At 42.2% G+C, this 18,401-nt stretch overlaps 1 protein-coding gene across 3 annotated transcripts in view; it reads left to right on the forward strand.

Annotated features, from left to right (window-relative positions):
* Window positions 1-18,401, forward strand: part of LOC105025939 (adhesion G protein-coupled receptor A3) — a 177,754-nt gene that overhangs the window by 31,179 nt on the left and 128,174 nt on the right. For all 3 annotated transcript variants that reach the window (XM_020047631.3, XM_013134275.4, XM_020047632.3), the window contains exons 3-7: window positions 4,643-4,714; window positions 5,517-5,588; window positions 5,773-5,844; window positions 6,015-6,178; window positions 12,691-12,904. In XM_020047631.3, coding sequence (XP_019903190.2) covers window positions 4,643-4,714; window positions 5,517-5,588; window positions 5,773-5,844; window positions 6,015-6,178; window positions 12,691-12,904 — 594 coding nt within the window. The remainder of the gene's footprint in view (window positions 1-4,642; window positions 4,715-5,516; window positions 5,589-5,772; window positions 5,845-6,014; window positions 6,179-12,690; window positions 12,905-18,401) is intronic.

The raw sequence follows: 18,401 nt of genomic DNA on the forward strand, positions 1-18,401 counted from the left end.
TCCACTGTACATGTTTGGTTATTGAGGTTAGGGTTAGGATAATGTGGAATATGGATTTCTGTGCTGGGCTCGACAATAACAATGTCCCAGGACCAGGAAAAAGTCAAGTCGACGCTAATCAAACTAACAAGTCACCGTCCCGATCGGGATAGAGATTGTAAAATAATAATCACATTATATACTTTACATTCTCCAGTTGCTTCGTAATCTGGTACACACACAGAAAAAATACCTTGAAGCTCCTTTCGCACGCTGTGGACCAGACAAGAGTTGAGCAGTGATGTGACACATGGCGGTTTGGTAATGTTTTTCAATAAAACATTTAAAACCTTGCGCGAAACACTCAATTGAAGAAGGCAGTAAGGGATAGCTACGAGCTCAAACGAAAACGGAAATATTTACCTCAGTTAAAAAAATAATTTACTTGTTTTGACGTCAATAGAACTCAGATGCACTGTCGTCTGTCTTAAGATCCTGGCTAGGGTGGACAAATGTGTGTATTTTTACAAAGGCACTGGCAACTTTTACAAACAATCCCTGACCAGCCATGCCAATAGAAAACAGCACCTGGTCAGCATGACAGCCAAACGGGTGGGTGACAATCCGTCTTCAGGGCCTTTGGTTGTATCAGGAATTGAAATGCAGATGCCCATTGGGTGATTGCACGACATAACAACCGCCAACCTAGCAACTGATGGACCAGCTGGTCGCCTTAGTTAGTTTTGTTTGAAAGTCAGTGTTTTGTTTGAAAGTCAAATGCTTTTTTGGTAAAGGTAAAGGCTTGGTAAAGGCTTAGGTAAAGGCTTGGTAAAGGCTTAGTTGGTTTTATTCATTTTTATCATTTGAAATGTTATGAAAGAAATATAAAAATATATATTTTTTTATATATCCAGAATGCATTTCATAAATGATTAATCATGTTAAATAACAAAAGTATTTGGTTCTATGTTGTAACACTGATAAATTACAACTTTTGGGAGGAGTGACAGTAAAAAAAGAAATCCAAACCCACTGGCCACACTGGGCCAGGGACAAAAATCTTTTACGTTGAGCCGTGCTGGGTTTTTAAGTCCTAAAAAGGATATACATACAAACGTTTGTGTTTAAGAGAGAGTGAAGTGTGTTTGTGTGTGTGAGAGGGACTGTGTGAGAGAGAGCTTCTGTGTGTGTATATGTGTGTGTGACCAACTCTGACCGAAGCTACAAACAGACCTCTCTCAGGAAACAGGACTTATTTACTCAACTGGACTCCCATCCTGCCTTTCTCTCTATCCGCTGCCAATCACCTAACAATACAATGCAACTATCTAGCCAGACACACAAATGTCCACTAGAGAACCAGCTATGTTTAACTGGGATACATGATTGACGTGAAAACAGAGTAACCCACAGCATAAGATCAAAACAACAGTGGCTGCCGATGTTCCCGTCTGCTTCTCACAGTACAAAATAACCCGCAGCAGATGTAATGACCAAAGATGCGTTACAGCTGTCATTGTCTGTTCACTGCTCATAGTACCTTGAGAAACACTGCGTGGGAGATGGCAGCACAGTGCCCAGCGATTGGGTTATACGAATGTTGTAACGGGTGCCCCCGGCAGCTCATTCTGTGTTGTGTGTAACTTGGTAAAGACTTAGTTTGCCATTTCTACCCACCTGTGACCCTGCATCTGACCTCCCTCACTGCTCACCTCTGACCTCAGGCTTATCTGATTAACTGCTGAGTGCTTAACTCTAAGACAGGAGCACTTAGGCTGAGGTCTCTGGCTTGGGTTAGCTGCTGACTGCTGTGAACGAGAGGTGCTAGGCTAGAGGCATAGTGAATTACCTTTCTCCTACTTCCTCAGTAAGTGTTGCATAATATTATAGAGGAGGGATACAGTGGGGAGAACAAGCCATTGTGGAGAGGTTGGAGTCTGTTTGATTGAGTGTGTGGACAGGTGTCTTTTATACAGGTAACAAGTTCAAAAACGTACAGGTCTGTGAGAGACGGAATTCTTACTGGTTGGTAGATGATCAAATACTTATGTCATGCAATGAAATGCTAATTCATTATTAAAAATCATACAATGTGATTTTCTCGATTTTTGTTTTAGATTCCGTCTCTCACAGTTGAATAGTACCTATGATAAAAATTACAGACCTCTACATGCTTTGTAAGTAGGAAAATACTTGTTCTCCCCACAGTATCTGCCATCCTGGGTCAGACAGTAGCTCTCTGTCTGCCCTTCAGTTCTATATTCTCGGCTCACTAGCCGTGCTCAGTTTGCCCCTCTCATGATAGCTCTTGTAATGCTAGTTTTGTTTTTATACAGTGAAGCAGTGCTTGAAAACCACCCTTTGGAGCCTCAGAACTAAGAGGGAGGATTGGAGAGAAACTGCCCGTGTGTACTTAGATAATGGCCGCCCAGCCCTGTTCCTGGAGAGTTTATCGTCCTGAATGTTTTCACTCCAACCCCAATCTTGATTTGAATAATCGTCCGGATGAAATGCTAAGTCTGGTTAGTCATAACGGTAGCTCTCCGGGAACAGGGTTGGGCATTCAAGACTTTGTCTGGGCCAAAAGAACTTGAGCCAAACCTCAATCCCTGTATGCCAATCATTGAAGACCACCAAAAATCCACTGGCAAAGTAAGAAAATAAGCATGTGGGGAAAATCAGCTTGGAGGATAATTTTAGTCCTTGGAGTGGTAGCGTTGAAAGGGTGGGTTGGGGTAATGGTGCAGACCGAGTGTGTTTTAACTCTGGACCAAACAATTTAACAGCAGACACACATCATTAGGTAGAGACAGGAGACATCTATCTGACATTAATGATAGTTTCTGTATGCGTGGTTCTGTCTTTCTTTTTTGCTGTGTATAATGCTTTTAGGAGGACAGAATTAGCATCAGCTCCATCTGACCAGTCATTCATAGATGGTGGTCTAAGCCTCACTTTTTCTTTAATGATTTGGAAAGCATGGCCTTTTAATTGTTTGACATTTCCTTGATTCTTTGTGAATCTTTTTTCTTTGACTCTCTCAAATGATTTATTACAGTAGAATGTTAAATTATGCCTCTCTGCCTTCGAACAGCTGAGAATGATTGTTTGGTTTTATAAGCAGTGCCTCACAAATAAAACTTATTTTTCAATATTTATGGTTACATTGGGAATGTGGCACAGAATAAGTGCTAATGGTATTGTTTTTATTCCTTTGGCTGGCCTTGCATATTTATATGACTGCCATTTTACAGTGGCTGGGATTAGGCTGAAACAACTCCACTACCCATAACTGCACTTTTGTACTGTAGGCTTTACCAAATGACATTATCATGATACTTGCCAAAATGATATGCATTGCAAATGTCATGATTCTATACGTATTCGGATTTGTATGGTATTTTCGTAATGGGATTTTATTGGAATTTAATATTACATACATATTGTTCACTGTATGCAAAGGGGCAAGACACGCCTGTGATTAAACAAGTTTTAGTCAATCATAAATTGCTAAAATCTAACAAAATGCTATAAACCTGCAGAGATCAAGTATGAAGGAAAAACACAGGATAATAATAATATTGCAGTATTGTCAATACGATTCAGTACATCATCAAAAATACTATTGCAAAGTGTGTAAGTGCATTGGTTTACCCATTACTACGACACACATCTGGACGGAGAGAGAGCTAGACTCCCTCTAATTCACATCACTCCCAACAGGCCCAATCAAAAGGAAACCGGGGGAACACAATTTCAGGAAGTTTTCTTTGGCCTGAGAGAAAACGGAGAAAAAGGATGTTACAGAAATATTCAGGTCCATTTTTAGTTATGTCTGTTAGGGGGTTAAGCGAGGGACTGTGAGTGGTGACTGAGAAAAGATTGATCCTGGTTGAAACCAAGACTGTAAAAAGCTGGACACATAATGTCAGACCCGCATGCAACTTTTGATGCGCAGGCCTACAGTCACTATTGATAAATATGATGATTATTTAAAAATGGATGTCCTGTCTGAATACATCAAAAGGGTGCCTAACACGTCATCTTGACCTTCGGAAATCACACCATCATGTATGCCTTCTTACCCTTTAGCCTCACACAAATGATATATAGTTTAATTTATATATTGCTTTATACATGTCAGTAGGCACGTTCTGAGTGAATTGTGGGATGCGCAAGATTACGTCTTGATGTTACAGTGAGTGTGCATGTTAGGACGCAGATGAGAGCCTATCCCATCTCACCGCCACTGTCATTCACGCACTAGACTACCAGATGAGACAGCCCTTTGGGGCACCTCCCAGCAATGTGACTTTGTAATCAACAATATCATGATGACGGACTTCTTTCACCCTTCCTTCCTCTGCTATTTTGTCTGGCCTCTCTTTCTCTCTGTCCTGTCTTTCTTTTCTTTATCTTTCTCTTTGTCCCCTGATATTTTCTCTTTATCTTTCTTTTTGTCCCCTGATATTTTCTATTTATCTTTCTCTTTGTCCCCTGATATTTTCTCTTTATATTTCTCTTTGTCCCCTGATATTTTCTCTTTATCTTTCTCTTTGTCCCCTGATATTTTCTCTTTATCTTTCTCTTTGTCCTCTGATCTCATCCCTTTTCTCCCCTCTCTCCCTTTCTCTTCCTTTCTTTCTTTCTTTCTTTCTTTCAGGGACTTGAGTAATAATTTGATTAGCACGGTGGAGCACGGAGCCTTCTGCGGACTGACGGCTCTAAGGAGACTGTAAGTATAAAGGGACTCCTCTCAGTGGGTGTGCCTCCCCTAGGAACCAGGCCAGGGCCTTGGGGGGTGTGGTGGGAGGGCATTGGGGAGGGGTGGGCATTACACCGTGGCAATTATGACGGAGCAGCATAATGAATCATTCTGTAATTAATGAAGAAGCAGCAAATTCATTCTTTCCTGAAGTGGTAGATCAAACGTGCCCAGACACACGCGCAGATGGTCTCGGATAAACCCCGGCGTGTAAATGACTTCATTCCGTGGTGATTGTTAGCAGGTTATGGGCTGCCGGGGCGGTGCGACGGTGCTGATTTTGGGCGCGTGAGCGCCAGGCTCTGGAATCAGCCGAGTGCTAATTTAAGTGCTCCCCAACTGGTGATTACTGTAGTGCCTTGCTTATTTTCCCACAGCTGCTTCAGCAAAGCAGCACTGTAATTATAGAGGGGAAGGGCGCACAGCCACGACAGCCCTGTGTGCGTGCGCCTGTGTGTGCGTGTAAGGAGGTGTGTGAGGATAGATGGCAATGGATGAAGGGTTTGGTGAAGGTCAGGGTTGAACGGCCGCCAGTTGACATAAGTAAACATTAGACTGGTGGTTTAGCGTCAGTTTCTCAAGCTACTTAAGCTCCCGTTATTAGATTAGCTATGAACAAAGATGAAACACACACGCTGTCACAGCCAAGATCATTCTATTCCCTATCCCTCACCGCCAGTTGTTCGGCGATGAACAGTTCTCGTAATGGTTTAAGTCAGATGGGCTTGCCTCACCACAAAGCCACACTTAACTTTCCTTTTTGTCCTTATAGGGATCTGTCCAACAATCGGATTGGCTGCCTCTCTCCTGAAATGTTTTTAGACCTTGGCAATCTCTCTAAATTGTGAGTAATCTCTAAATTGAAAACACACAGCCCTGTCTTCACAATTGAAGATGAGTGTGTAGCAAAGATGTTGTTCCTCTAAGATAAGGCTGTTTCAGAGGAATGTGTATGTGGATTCTGTGCCTATTGTGCTTTTTCAAAGTAAACCAGTCCGATGTGTTTTTGGCCTTTTTTCTTCCCACAGAAATCTATCTGGAAACATATTCTCTTCATTGCCCTTGGGACTGTTCGCACACCTCGTGTCTCTCAAAGTCCTGTAAGAATATGAAAACCAAACAAACACGCTCACACACACACACCTCTTAAATCAGACACACAGAGACACTAACACGGAGACCCGCAGACATGATCTCACACAGTACTGTAATGTCCCCCACGGATCGCGGGTGCCCTGGTTGTAATGCCTTGTGATGCCCCCTCCCCCAGGCACTTCTCCACAGAGTCTCTGTTCTGTGACTGCCAGCTGCGGTGGCTGCTGCACTGGGCCAGTGCCAACGGCGCACGCCTGGGCAACGACACCGTGTGTGTTTACCCCACACACCTCCGCGGCCTCCAGGTCCGTAACCTGAGGGAGAACCAGCTCCAATGCGGTAGGTCGTCAAACGTGCTGTCCCTGACCCATATCCCCGGGGCACACAGTAAATAACACACACCCACAACACAACACACACACACACGGGACCCTTGTCTGTCTATACAAGTCATGCGTAACAGATGTAGTTGCATCTCAACACCCTTAATTTGTATTTATGTGTTTGAATTTGGGAAGTCCCACAAAGCTAACGGGTGGATTTAGAGTGGACCAATTCACTGGCCTGGTGGGTAGTGTTTACACCCTGAGACTGGAAGGATGTGGGTTTGATTCCCAGTCGCGTCAGACCAAAGGACACGTCGCCTGCCACACAGCAGTAAGGAGATGGACAAAGGTTAAGGCTCTTTAGCTTTGACTCCTGTCCAGGATTGTACTTGTACATTCAGCTGCCACATATCTGTCTTAATATTACTGTCCGTCCTGCTGTCTGATCGGCCCTCTGTGTGTGTTGGGTGAGTGAATGACCTGTGAGATGGAGGACTCAAGGGAGCGGAGAGATAGCTAGCTGGAGTATGGTCTGGCACCTTCATGTCCATGCTGCGTTGTGTGCTTTGAGTCACGGGGGAATCGCATCTAATTCCTGATAGCTGCTTTCCCCCAGCTCTGCTCCCACGCTCTCTACATCTTGCTCACGCTTAAAGGACATTGCAACAGGATGAAATAAAAAAGAACATGAGTCACTGCTAGAAATGAAAATTAGCATGTGTGTGTGTGTGGGGGGGGGGGGGGGGTCGAGTGTGTTATTTGTCGCAGTTCTGTTTGATCAGTCGAGTGGTCATACTCTTCTTATCTGTGTTCGCTAGCATAGATGTCCTGAATATCTCAAACAATCTCAGCCATTATCGTACAATTCCACCCAAATCAGATGACAGATATCCAGAAGTGGAATTAGGCGGTTTAGAATAGTGTATTTTCTTTTTCTACCTCAGCTCAACCATGATGGGGTTACAGTGTTCATGTTCAGGACTCCCTCTCTGCAAGCCTTTGTGTGATCCTACTCCCTCCAGGACTGCCTCCTACCATCATTTGTTGCCTTGGCAAGAGCCTCCTCAATTGGACACAGTACAGTGCACTAACAACCGCGTCCTGTAATGTTATTTAGATGCTTATTAACCCCACACAGGTTCACTTCATGTCATGGTTTGCTGTGTGGCCCTTGGTATCTCATTTCGCACACGATGGGAACTAAAGGTTATATGCTATAGGTTGTGGTATTACTAAGAGTGTATGCCGATTAGGTGACAACTGACACAGCCCTCCCCTTGCACTTATACCTAACGGGATCTGCTTTTCCTTTTATTAGGTTAGTCTATATTAGGTTCCACTTTAATTCCATACATATCCTCCCCCTTTGTTCTCCCTTGAATGTTCTCTTTCGAAGTTGTGATTAGAATCAGATATCGGAGTGAGCGCATCTTACTGCTTCCTCCTTTTTGTGCTGCCTGACGTGGTGTTCAGGTGAGGGTGGTTCTTAAACGAGGGGGAACGGAGGGTGGAGAAGGAAGGTGGGAGGAGTGTTTTCCTGCCAGGATCCGGTCCTTTCCTCAGTGAGTGGTCAGGGCAATGTCTGGTCAGCTTGTCGAATAGTGAGAAATAAGCAACACACACACGCACTCATCTGGGAAATGCATGCAGGGCAGGCCCTCTGTGAGTTCCCAGCCAATGTTTGCAAGCTTTGGCTGATTCTCTCACACATGGTCTCCAGTGGTGTTTGGGTAATAATTTAACACATGACACCAGAGCGGTGACATGGTCCTCTTACGGTCACTCCGTAAGAAGACTTACGCACACAGACCCAAAGGGCCTCAGTCACTGTGGTCAGGCCAGTGGTTTCAAGTTTAATCAACTCCACATTCTTGAAAAGACTGAATATTACAGGGAAACATCTGGGTAGAATAACAAGTGCTGTCAGCGCGTTTGAAATGGCCTAATCATATTCAGGAAACGGTGGGGTATGACTTGTTTCCATTCATCAGGAGATTCACGTTTAACTGTTTGCCATCTAGAATGATTAGCAGTTGTTGGTGTGGGGTGAGTTCGGTGTCAAATATGTTTGTGCTGTCTTGCTAACTCTTAATGTATGGTCCTAGTTGTGTTTTGCCAGAAGGCAGATAGGGCCTTTTCACACTGCATTGTTCTAAGCCCTGGGCTATCTTAGCCCCAGGCTAATGTTGGCCCTGGGTTAGCTTAGCCTGTGTTCACACAATAGTTTATTAACCCTGGGCTAAGGTTTAACCCTAGGCTTCACACTTGTATTCTTAAGCCCTGGGCTAACGGACAAATACGACACAATGCCATTTTACATTCTATAATAGGGTAATATTATGTTCTCTCTGGCATTGCAAATAATGTTGCAGTAGCTTACATAATTGACACCCAATCAATGTTACGCTACCACGATTCAATTAACGACTTCATGACATCGGTTGATCAAGATGCCCGCTCTGCTTTGACAACTTTGTTAGAATTACGCAAAGAAAGAGAAAAACGTTAGTCAACCTTCATTCTTTTGACATATTTGCTAGATTTACTTCCAAAGTAAGCTGCAAAAACAACTTTGCTAAGATTTAGCAAGTATTAATGAAATAAAGTTTGTAGAGTGAAGGGACTGAAAGAGAAATACGGAGCTGTTGGTAACGGTGCCCGTCTAGAGTGTACTCTATGTACATTAAGTGAAAGGGCAGGTTTTGCAATTGGAAAATAAACGTTCTATGGTTTTGTTCCTGACCCCGTTTCACATTGGTAATTTTGTCACTGTGTTTTTGGCAGAGATGGGGACAAGTCACACATGGTCAAGTCCAAGCAAGTCTCAAGTCTTAACCATCAAGTCTCGAGTCAAGTCTCAAGTCACAGTTCAGATAAATCAAGCAAGTCAAGTCAAGTCAAGGGTTCACCCTAAGCAAGTCAAGTCGAGTTCTTATAAGTTTCAAGTCAAGTCACAGTACTAAAGAGATGAGCACACACACACACTGTCCTCTGTTTCTGTCGTGCGCTCGGTGCGAAGCTCGATTTCAAAATCAAATATTTTTCTCCTCCGCGGTAACATTTTTTGGGGGGACGAAGCGGAGGGATCTTGAATCAGCCTGAAGGGGTTGTATTCGCTATAACAACCGCCTCGCTATACCTTATCCCGCTTATTACATGGCTACCTACCAAATAAATCAATAATTTGACACAAAATATTGATTTCAAAAGGAATTTATTGATTTAAAAACGATTGTATTGCTTCCTCTAAAGAAAATAGTCCGTTCCGTCTCTGGTTAGAATCCTGCTGCGTCCATAGCAACGCGCTGTTTTTCATGGGAACGGTCTGAAGAAATAACACGCATTCTGCACTGGAATTCAGCCAATACATGTAATAAGGGCTAATAATAACAACCTTATAAACTAATTATTGTGACTGAAAAATTGCCCAATATGTAATTACGCTGTAATTATTCTTTTAAAAAAAAGCTCTTCGAAATGTTTAGGTGCTAGTAATCACATCGGCGCCTCCATGTTTGCCTTTCATGCAGTAAAGTTAACTGTTATGGAGTAAGCACAATGCTTTTTAGTTTCCACACGCAGTCCACAAACACTTGAAAATGCCCACATTTAATACAGACATTATAGCCTATGTGTAATAATATACATGCCCGCTCATTTTAAGATGCCCATCAACATTAAAATTCAGGCTATGCCACTGTTATAGTCAAATTCCCTTACAACTATTTACCAGACGTATTCTGTAATGATAATGGTCACATTTCTAACAAGAAAAAATAAAATAAAATATGCAACCAAGGCCAAATTATGACAAACAAAATATTAATTCATTACTTAATCGTTATAGATCTTAGTGAAACTGAATATAAAGAGATTACTTTCTTACCTTTCCTTGTGGTTCTTAAAATGAAGAATGAAATTTGACGTTGTTGCATATTTTGCATCTGGCAAATCGTTTTTTATTCACACGGTCCAGTTCAAAGTCCTTGTATCCAAACGATACAATTTGTGGAGCTCGACTAACTTTACTGTCTGCCATGTTTGGCGCGGTTTGAATTGTGCAGCGTTAAAGGCACATGCGCTGATTAGTGCTGCTGATGTCACAACATATAAAATAATTGTATTGCTGTTTGTTTATTATAAGTTCAAGTCATTGTCGAGTCTTCCACTTCAAGTCAAGTCAAGTCTCAAGTAACTTGTTCTCAAGTCAAAGTCAAGTCAAGTCATTTTCATACTTTAATCAAGCAAGTCACAAGTCCTGAAAATTGTGACTCGAGTCAGACTCGAGTCAAGTCATGTGACTCGAGTCCCCCACCTCTGGTTTTTGGGACTGGCCATGAAAAGTCGATGTTAACTCTGCAGGACCAGCCAGCCCTAGGCTAAGTGTGGTGCTAGCCCACTTCAAAATATGCACTTGTGAACACTTGCTTAGCCCTGGGCTTAGGAGGCTCTTAGCCCTAGGCTAAGGTCCAGTGTTAACACGCCTATACAGGACTGGTACCGGGCTAAGGGGATGCTGTCCTTCTGTGGACACTGCATTTCGTCTGCTACACTCCACATAGTGGCTCTAGTTCATTGCTTTATAAATGATCAACAAATTATATTTCCTCATATGCATTTAAGAAACTCATTTTCACCTTTGTAATAATACATTGCCTACATCTGTCATCGTATTTTAAGATTTAGACTTTTCTGAGAGTAGCTTCCTATTGCTGATGTGGTGAATAGGCTAGAGAATCATCATTTGAGCTAATTATAGCCTTTATCAATCACTGGTCACAAAAAAGATTGTTCAATACATGGCTGAGTTCCAAGTAGTGTGGAGTTACTGTCGTAGGCTTTATTCTACATGTTTCTTATTTTGCCCCCAAAAAACACAAGCCTTCTATAAAAACATGTAGTGCAATTCTACTATAATTTATTTGACTGGAGACATTAGAATACTTTTTTATGTGGACAAAATTTTCTGCTGCTGGCGCTTCTAGGCTACTGCTGACACTGACAAACAGATCAATATAATCAAACTTGTCTTCAACCACCTAATCCAGGCCTATGGAATTTTGGCACATTGTAGGAAAACATACCTCTAACATGATGTGAAAACTAGTTGAGTGGCACTGAACCAATGATAAAGAGAGAACGTGTCCACACAGTGTGTTTTCTCCCAGTGATCCAACAAGTTGATCATTTTGATAACAAAAGATCATTTTCCTTGTTTTCTCTGTGCACTAATACCAATTCTCACTCTTGAATTTTTTTTTATATTGTAATGTCCTTGGGCCTGTTTTGGGTGAATTTCACTTACATTCAAAAATCAACAATGATCTAATTGATATTTCCTGCATGCGCTGCTGTTTTTTTTTTTTATAGAAGCTAGTGATTCTATGTGTCAAAATTATTTTGTGCCAATTTTGAATTATTTTATTTGTATTTTTATTTATTATTATTATTGGTTAGAATTGTCGTTTCACAACTTTGGAAATTAATTTAACTTATCTTTGGGATAGTTCATTGGATACACTGCCCATGAATGGTACTATCAAACAGTTATTTGCATCTCAGTATTAAGAAGTGGATGGTGTTAGGCCGGATAAGCGGAAGAAGATGGATAGATGGATGGATGGTGTTAGGCCAGTAGATATGCATGTTTATTGCATACAATACTTAACACTTCCCTGTGTGCAAACATAATTTGAAAGATGTCTTTTCAACCTTTTCAATATTCGAGGGATACTGAATGTATTAATATACATATTTGCATTGATTAGGATTATCTATGCATTCAATAAAATATGCATATATAAAATCCAAATTAATGCCTTACAAAATCGACCCAGATCATACATTTACAATAAACATTTATTGGTTTAATACAACCACTTCCCATTAGTGAGAATAGTGCTGTGCTTTGGCTATCTCACCATCTCTCAGTCACATAATTTATATACTGTATCATGGAGAACAGAGATGTAATGTAGCCAGAGATGTAGGACTTGGAAATGAATGTCTCAGCCGCCATAAATGCAAGCGCTTTACAACCCATTTGCTGAATGGCCCGCCACACTTCTCGTCTGACACCACACTTCACGTCTTTACGCATCCAATCAAATGTGTTCCCTTGGTTTTGAGGTATTCCCAAGGTACCTGATCTTAGATAGGTGCTTCAAGTCGCGCCAGGTACAGTTCTAGTGTTTTTACGACTACAGAATGCTGTATGTTCTTGACAGCCAAAAATATCCTCCTCAGTCAGCTGGGGAATTATGTCAGTAGCTGTCCGTCCTCTACAGGATCCCCACAGCTTTTGTTCCCAAGGTGTTTACTCCTGATATCCAGTATGTTTTAGGGCACATTTGAATTTCTGCATGTAGTGTATAGTTGTGTGTTTACATTATCATCACTTTTATTAACGGGGAACAACCCTCCTCTCCTATTCCCATTGCCCACCAATCAATCTGTCTCTTTGAAGGAGTAATTGTCCTCTCTCTGACCCTCTCTCCCTGGTGTCGTTCTCGTCTCCCCTTTCAGATGGCCCTCTGGAGCTGCCCCTGTTCCAGCTGATCCCGTCCCTGAGACAGGCGGTGTTCCACGGGGACCGGCTTCCCCTGCAGTGCACCGCCTCCTACCTGGAGCCCACCTTCTCCCTGCACTGGCGCCACAATGGCCACGCCGTCCGCAGCAACGAGGAGAGGGGTGTCTACGTGGAGGACACCCTAGTGCACGACTGCTGTCTGCTCACCAGGTAGGGGGAACAGGGGAGGTGGGCTCATGTGGAACTGTTATGCAATAAACTACAAACAGACACACACACAATTTATACAGAGCTATTCTCTGTCCTCAAAAGCAGTCTGAAAGGAGGGGACAGAATTCAGTCCTCTGTGAGTCTATCTGTGCGCCTCTGTGGTGGTCTCTAGAGCACTCCTCGAGCATTGTTGGCGCACACAGGGATCTCCCTGTAACCGGAACAGATGCTTAATCATGATTACAGTGATAAAGCAGGTAGCACTGGACCACTGTTCGCTCTTTCTGTTTCCTGTGCAGGGCGCTGCTGTAACTGTTAACTTGTGTTTAAAATCCAAATTGAAATAATTTTTTAACACTTTTTATGCTGAATTGTATTTTACTGACTTATTGGACCAATCCAATCTGCCTGAACCTATAATCCCTGCCCATCTGACCCAATAGGAAAGCTAAAGCAAACGTTGGTAGTATTGGACATTTTTCAAGTAGCATTTGAACCCAAGTCTGCTAGGCTTGGCGGCAAATTCGCTCATATGGAGGAGCGCGTTGCCATTGATTAGTTTAACTGCGGCTAAGCTCTGAGCCAGAGGCTCTAACATAAATATTGAAGGAGTGCTGACAGTAATATGTTTCCCTATGTCAACAGGACCGGAACGCTTGTTGTCGCGGTTTACATAGCACCAGGAATTCCAGCTTCTTTTCCAGTACTGGAATGGATAGTGTCCCAGAATGCAGTTGCTCCTAACACTCCCAATATGATGATTCCCGCTTTTGCGACTTGTGAATTTTGCTTTTATGAAGTGTTATCTGTGTTTAAATGCCTCGATGGCCTTTCAATGTGTTACTCTTCCTCCTCCTCGCATTTAATTTGTATTACTGGATTGTTCTGTAGCCATCTGTTGAAATGGAATGACTAGCTAGCCTTTTCAATGAGGTCTGTTTGGCATTTCACACCTGGCCTCTCATTATGAAAGGGCTAATGACTGTGGAACACTCGTAGCTATTAGCGACAGCTGTAGTTTTGCGTGTTCACACAAAAGCTCTTCAGACTGCTTTGGTGAATTGATCATTTGTATGTGTGAACGTACTGGCGGGTGATTAATATGCCTGGCTTCTGTACAACATACAGTGGAGTAGCCTGATAGAGGCTCCATGTTAGGTAGAGTTTTCTTCTAATAGGCTCTGTCTTCCTTGTGTAATCTAAGTCCATTAAGTTACACTAGGGTGATTAGGTGATTTGTGACGCTCATCAGTGTTACCCGCGCCCTCTGATCTCTCAGAGCAAAGCACACACACACACAGTTCAGGACAACACACGTTATAGGAATTGCTTTCTAGAAACATGCGTGTGCAAACAAACCAGATTCACACTCCCAACTCTCCATTTCCACCAGTGCGTCCCAGAGCGCAGTGTAATAGATTTCACCTCATTCTGATTCTGATTAGGCACCACAATTAGCCGCTGCGTTCCCTTGTATACACATATTATGCAATTTTCTCCATAGTGGAACCTATGCAGTAATGTAGCTCTTGGCAGCATGGGCCCAATCGAGCTCCTCCCGCGGAGAGAGAAAGGCAAGCTGGAGCTGAGGTACATGCTTTCCACTGCAGACTGAGGGGATAAAACTGCTGAGACCCACGTCAACACCGCCAGTGTCAGCACCGTCCGGGCCTCACCACCACCCTGCCTCCAAACCAAGAACAAGTGTGCCGACAGACAGGCGGGTACTGAGGGCGAGGGGGTGCAGGCCTTCTGGCCCTGGTGCTCTCATTAAATAAAGGATCAGGGATTAGTAATTCCCTGGCCTGCCCGCCATGCCAGAAGCCAAGCCCATGTCGATGGTGGTTTAATGACACAAGGCAATCTTTTTTGACGTTACGCTCTCTCTGTTGATTGAGTTCACCTTGAAATGACTGAGCAGCATGTGTGTGTGTGTGTGTGTGTGTGTGTATGTGTGTGTCCGTTTAGCCCAGCACAATGGCCCATTGGAGTGGAAAAGTCTAAACACCCAGGATTTATTGTGTAGCCTAAACCTCCCAGTGCTTTATTTGATCGGACACGCTGAAGGTAGTCATACTGAATTAGGATATTATGAGTCCTATTAAGGAAATCCCTAAAAAAGACAATCCTTTGCTTCTTCTCTTACCTCAGCAGTGCGCTGCCATGCTGCACAATGTTCCAGTGAAAACATTCAGAATAGTCAAAGTTCCAACTCTGGAATGTTGTATTTCCTTTCCTTTTCTTTTAAAAAATGTTTTGATATTTGAGCTAAATTCCAACCATTGACAAAGGTTACCCAATTTATAAATGACACAAACAAATACACATTTAAACTATGTGTGTAATTAAAATAAACAGAAATGCAATTTTCCTATGCAGGAAAAGTGAGTGCACCCCTTTACCATCACATAGAATGGCTTAACATAAATAGGACATACTTTACATACTGTAGGACAGGTTTGCCCACCAAATTCAAAACTGACCAAAAGATACACATGGATGTCTCTAAGAACCCCAGGGTAACATCAGCTTATCTACAGGCCTCTCTTGCAGTAATAAATATCCAAGTGCATGAGTCAACTGTTAGAAAGTGACTGCACAAACTTATGGGTGGTCAGGAAGAAAAGCCTCTGCTCTCAAAAAAGAATATCAAGACTGAGGTTTGACATACAGCAGGGTAAGGACCGAACCTACTGGACCATTGTGCAGTGGACTGTTTATTCAAAGTTAAAAAATAATTGTCCGTAATACCTGATGCAATGTCAACAAAACAGTGCATTTGAACAGAAGAACCTAATACCAACCGTAAAGCATAGAGGTGGTGGCGTTATGATTAGGGTTGCTCTTCTTCTCCCTCAGGGACTGGCCAATCTGTAGATTTAATTGTTGACTCAATGATGGCAAATTGGCCAAGTTGAAATGCGCTGTTTTGTACTATATCTTGAGGAGAATGTGAGGCCGTCTGTCAAAAACCTGAAGCTGAACTGAACATGGATATTGCAACAGGAAAATGATTCCAAACATACAAGCAAAACTACAACAGAATTACTCCAAAAGAAGAAATGTAGGTTTATTGAAGCTGAACTTTTGAAGGTGTACTTTTCTGTTCAATAGAATTGCATTGCTGTTTATTGTAAAGGCATAAGTAAAGGTTTCATAGTCAACATTTTATGTGATTTGTTTAATTGGGTTACCTTTGTCAATGAATGTGGTTACAAATACATAAAAAAGACAAGCTTTCAGGGGTGTGCCTCCTTTTCCACATTACTATATTTAACCTAGTTTGGATGTTGCTTAGGATATTTGAGGTGTAGCCCTCACAGGCAAATGGTGATTATCTGTTTCCCCATTTGATTCCGAATGATTCAGAAACTGAGATTAAACCAGGTAAAGGGAAATTAATTGGGACTTGTGTGTACTTGTTTCCCAGTTTACCTAAAACATCACAAAGTTGCATTACAACACACGTTATAGGAATTGCTTTCTAGAAACATGCGTGGGCAAACAAACCAGATTCACACTCCCAACTCTCAATTTCCACCAGTGCGTCCCAGAGCGCAGTGTAATGGATTTCACCTCATTCTGATTCTGATTAGGCACCACAATTAGCCGCTGCTTTCCCTTGTATACATATATTATGCAATTACTAAAGATAAGGTTAGGGTTAGGTGTTAGTTTTAAGGTTCAACGATTTTGAATCAAGATAGGTGACAAGTCCTAGAAACATGGTGTGTGTATGTGTGGCCTAGGCTCCAGCAGCCTGAGTACTATTGCAAGGCTAAACTCCCAAAAACTGATGCTAGTGGCAGACATGGGACCAGCATGTGAATCATGCGCCATTAATCAAACACTTGAAAGCCTGCACCTAGCTGCCGTTTTGGAGGTATCTTTCTTAATCCCCTCCATTTTTAATCACGCTAATCTGCCCCCTGAATCACAGACCTGTAAAAAACATTAGTTGAGTACGGGAGACCAAGCAGAAAAGCCATGCCTAGTTCTCTCTGATAGCTCTCTCTCTTTTCTTTCTTTCTCTATCACTTTGTTCCTCACTCTCAGTCTCTATCCATCTATGCCTCGCTCTGTCTCTCTTGCTGGGGCTCTCATCTCAGTCTCTTTCTGTCTGTCCCTTTCTCTCTTGCTCTGTCTGTTTTTCTCTCTCAATGTATCTCAGTGTTACAGAAGAACGGTGTGGGGGATGCTAATAATAATATACTGCATAGGAGTACAGATAAAAGACTAGAACAGCAACGACACTCACTGGCCCTCATTTTGTGGTGGACTTAGTGTTCTATCAGCCTTCATCTCTGTCTCTCCTTTCTCCGGATTGGCAGCTTTTCATTATCTGAGAGGGTTGAAACGTTTCATTATAGGTTACAGGTTGGAAAATAATGTTCTTTAATTGTTTTGCGAAGAAGCACAGATCCATCTCTGGTTCTTTCACACTGCAGGGATCACACAGCCTTTCCTGTATATGGAGTCAGGTTTTCTGAATCCAAATATTGGACACATTTTGTCCTACATGCACTGTTTGGTGTTTTTTTGGAGTTGTAGGAGAATCTTTATTCTCATACTGTTTATGCAGGATTTTAATGGGTTGTTTTTTGCACCCATATCTTACCACGTACATGGACCTTAAACACATTGCTAAGATAGTTGACTTGGACTCTGCCATGGATTTTGGCGGGTGTGTGTGTGTAAGGCAGAGATTATATACTGTATGTCAAAAGTTATCTGAAAACTAAACGTATACAGTAAGGTCCAGAAATAATTGTACACTGACAAGTTTTGTTATTTTGTCTGTTTACCTAATATATTCAAGTTACAGTTAAATAATGAATATGGCCTTATATTGCAGTCTCTCAGCTTTAATTTGAACATCCAAATTGGAGGAACAGTTTAGGAATTATAGCTCTTTAATATGTAGCCCCCTGTTTTTGAAGGGACCAGAAGTAAATGGACAATTGACTCAAAAGCTGTTTCATGGATAGATGTGGGCTATTCATTAGTTATTTCTTCACCAATTAAGTGGTTAAGAGGTCGGGAATTGATTCCAGGTGTGGCATTTGCATTTGGATGCTGTTGCTGTGAACCCACAACATGCAGTCAAAGGAGCTCTCAATGCAAGTAAAACAGGCCATCTGTAGGCTGCAAATGAAAATAAAAATCCATCAGAGAGATAGCAGGAGCATTAGGAGTGGCTAAATCAACAGTCTGGTACATTCAGAGCTCTGGTGAGCTCTGCAACACAAAAAGGCCTGGACTTCCACTGAAGACAACACCTTGTGGATGATCATAGGATCCTTTCCATGGTAAAGAAAAACCCCTTCACAACATCCAGCCAAGTGAACAACAAATACAGAGGGTTCACCACAAGGTGCAAACCATTCATAAGCCTCAAGAATAGAAAGGCCAGTTTACACTTTGCAAAAAAACATCTAAAAAAGCCAGCCCCATTCTGGAACAGCATTCTTTGGACAGATGAAACTAAGATCTGTAC

The sequence above is a fragment of the Esox lucius genome, chromosome 6, assembly GCF_011004845.1.
Source record: "Esox lucius isolate fEsoLuc1 chromosome 6, fEsoLuc1.pri, whole genome shotgun sequence".
Taxonomy (NCBI): Eukaryota; Metazoa; Chordata; class Actinopteri; order Esociformes; family Esocidae; genus Esox; species Esox lucius.